We start from the raw sequence: 3,298 nt of genomic DNA, 5'->3' as shown, positions 1-3,298 counted from the left end.
AAAAAAAAAAAAAAAAAAAAAAGAGAGAACCAGACATTATATGCACCTGATAAGGTGAAACAGTACATAGATGGTATGCAAACCATGAAGCATTCTTGCCAAAAACAAAGAAATTGAAGTGGCCAGGTCTACAGAGTAGAGCCATTTAATGGAAATATAAGGTGAGCCACATATGTGGCTAGAACCCATATTAAAAAGAAACAGATGAGGGTGGAACAAGGTGGCTAACGCCTGCAATCCTAGCACTTTGGGAGACCAAGGGAGGTGCACTGCTTGAGCTCAGGAGTTTGAGACCAACCTGAGCAAGAGTGAGACCCCTCACTAAAAATAGAAAAATTAGCCAGGTGTTGTGACAGCACCTGTAGTCCTAGCTACTCAGGAGGCTGAGGCAAGAAGATCCCTTGGGCCTAAGAATTTGAGGTTGCTGTGAGCTATGACAGCACCTCCCCAGGGTAACAGAGTGAGACTGTCTCAAAAACAAACAAATGAACAAAACAAACATGAAATCTACTGGTAATTATTTTATTCAATCATATTCAAAATATTATTTCTATATGTTACCAATATTTAAAAAATCATCAAGATGTTTTACATTCTTTGTTCATGCTAAGTCTTTAAAAGCCAATGGGAAGTTTACACTTCAAGCACATCCCAGTGTGAACCAGTCACATTTAAGTGCTCATTAGTTATATGTGGTGAATGGCCACCATATTAGATAGCATGGTCTAGATTGAAATACTAGTTTGCCAGAAATAAAAGGTAGTTGTCCATGGTGTAAAATGATACCATGTGAATGCAACTGACCAAAATTTAGAATTTGCCACAATTTTAAGCAGGCGTCCTCATACTATGGTCCGCGGGCCACATGCAGCCCGCCTAGGACATTCATCCAGCCCACCGGGTGTTCTGGCCACTACTGCCTGTCCTGCTTAGCAGCTGACTCATCTCCAGGCCTGCAGTCCAGCCCTTGAATGGTCTGAGGGACAATTAACTGGCCCCCTGTTTAAAAAGTTTGAGAACCCCTGATTTAAAGGATGACCCAGTTTCTTCAAGAAATAAATAGCAAGGGAATAAAAGGTAGAAGAAACCCATTTGTAGATTAAGAAAAACTAAAGATGCATCTGAACTAAGTGGGATATGTTGACAATGGCTGGATCCTGATATAAAAAATCAAGTTCAGTTACTTTGGGTATGAACAATATTAAGAAATAATTATTATTTGGAGGATATATGAATGATATTTGTGGCTATGTAAAAAAAAAAACTCTCAGAGATATACAATAATGATGAACTAATATAATTTCTGAGACTTGCCTTCAAATAATCTAGCAATGGGAGTTATTAATGAATCAGGATACACAGCATACATACGCTGATAATTATTAAGACGAGCAGTTTGGGGGCCCAAGGTGGTGGCTCACACTTGTAATCCTAGCACTCTGGGAGGCCAAGGCAGGAGGATTTCCAGAGCTCAGGAGTTTGAGACCAACCTGAGCAACAGCGAGACCCTGTCCCTAAAAATAGCTGGGCATTGTGGTGGGTGCGTGTAGTCCCAGTTACTTAGGCAGCTACTCAGAAGGAAAGAGAATCACTTGAGTCCAAGAGCTTGAGGCTGCTGTGAGCTACTACACCACAGCACTCTAACCAGGGTGACAAAGTGAGACCCTGTCTCACAAAAAAAAAAAAAAGAAGCAGTTTGTTTGGGCCAGATGTGGTGGCTCATACCTGTAATCCTAGCACTCTGGGAGGCTTAAGTGGGAGGACTAAGGCAAGGAGCAACAGCAAGACTCCTACCTCTACAAAATATAGAAATATTAGCTGGGCATCATGGCAGCCACCTTTAATCCCAGCTACTCTGGAGGCTTAGACAGGAGGGCAGCTTGAGGCCAGGAGTTTAAGACCCTGTCTCTAGAAAAAAATGAAAAAATATTAGTGGCCATTGTGGCATGCGTCTATAGTCCTAGCTGCTCAGGAAACTGAGATGGGAAGATGGCTTGAATCCAGTAGTTTGAGGCTTCAGTAAGCTGCAATTTTGCCACTGCACTGTAGCCTGGGTAACACAAGCCCAGTTTCAAAAATTAATTAATTAATCAGAAGACAAGAAAAAGTAACTAAGGAAAATAAATTGATCAACAAAATTATGAAAAAAAATTTATCCTGTTTGGAAACAAAGTAATATAAATTAAGACATATACTATCTTTTTCCATCAAATTAGTGAAGATTAAAAATAACAAAATAAAAACATACAATAGTTTATTATTATAGTCACTCATTATTATTAAATATTATTGTGAAGTACACAGAATAATAAAGGATTTTAGGAAATTTTTATCTTACCCAAGAATTATGATTTATTGTTACCAAATCCTGATTATTTATATCATGGACAATCTAGAAACACTCTTTTTCAGCATATTCATTCATCTTTTAAAACAGGAAAACAAGATGACTCTTAAAAACCTGTTCTCACTCTACTTCCCTATGACCACATAAACTACAAAGGAAGAAGATTTTCTGCACCTTAGGAGAACAGAGGAGAAATGCCCATAGACCAGGTGAGGAGGAGCCTGTTGGGGACCAGGTGAGACTCTGCAAAGACCCAATGGTGGATGAAGCAACACAGCCAGTGTTGAGCAGAAAGGAGTTAGCATTTCCCTGCCTGTGAGTGGAGCACCCATCCAGACCAGTGACTACACTTTCTTCTTCAGTGGCCCACAGCCAACCTTCTACTCCAACACATCCTCCTTCATTAGCCAGTTCAGTTTCTCCTAGAACAGAGATCCATGAAGATGGATGGTGAGACATTAGCCCCTTGTGGTCCTTGCTTGGTAGAAGGGTCAAGGCTGTCTCCAGAAATATACTGCTGCATCTGCACATTCTGGAGAACTTTCCCTGGGGATATTCCTGCTTACCTCACACAGGCTTTCCTCCTCTGGACCCAGAACCTGGGGCCTCTGGGATAAACTCCCACCAGCAGGCATGTCCTCTCTGGGCTTCTACTCTCGGTCTGTCTTGCGAATGACTCCACTTTCCCAAAAGCTGGAAAAGAGTCTGGAGGCTCCAACCAAGGCAACTGAGGAGAGGTAGGCTGGGCTGTGAAAAGAGATTCTGCAGCCTCACGATGTGGCCAGACCAAGGAGCTCTGCAGAGACACCAGGAAGCCCTAGAAAGGCAATGACCACATGGTAACTTATTCAACATTTGCTCCACTAACATTTCTTGAAGGCCTGGAGGTGAAGGTCATTGTTAGACATCAGAGCAGACAAAGTGCAGAAAAATCCAATTCTAGTTATTAGA

The 3,298-nt window shown here is 41.5% G+C and overlaps 1 protein-coding gene across 2 annotated transcripts in view; it reads right to left on the bottom strand.

Moving 5' to 3' along the window:
- ZNF175 (zinc finger protein 175) overlaps positions 1 to 3,298 on the bottom strand; it is a 13,615-nt gene that overhangs the window by 8,068 nt on the left and 2,249 nt on the right. For both annotated transcript variants that reach the window (XM_012813684.2, XM_023508900.1), the window contains one exon: positions 2,914 to 3,164. In XM_012813684.2, the coding sequence (XP_012669138.1) occupies positions 2,914 to 2,982 (69 nt within the window). In that variant the 5' untranslated portion in view covers positions 2,983 to 3,164. The remainder of the gene's footprint in view (positions 1 to 2,913; positions 3,165 to 3,298) is intronic.

The sequence above is a fragment of the Otolemur garnettii genome, unplaced genomic scaffold, assembly GCF_000181295.1.
Source record: "Otolemur garnettii isolate 467f Iridium unplaced genomic scaffold, OtoGar3 scaffold00288, whole genome shotgun sequence".
NCBI classification, from domain to species: Eukaryota; Metazoa; Chordata; class Mammalia; order Primates; family Galagidae; genus Otolemur; species Otolemur garnettii.
This window is presented reverse-complemented; position numbering and strand designations above follow the sequence as displayed.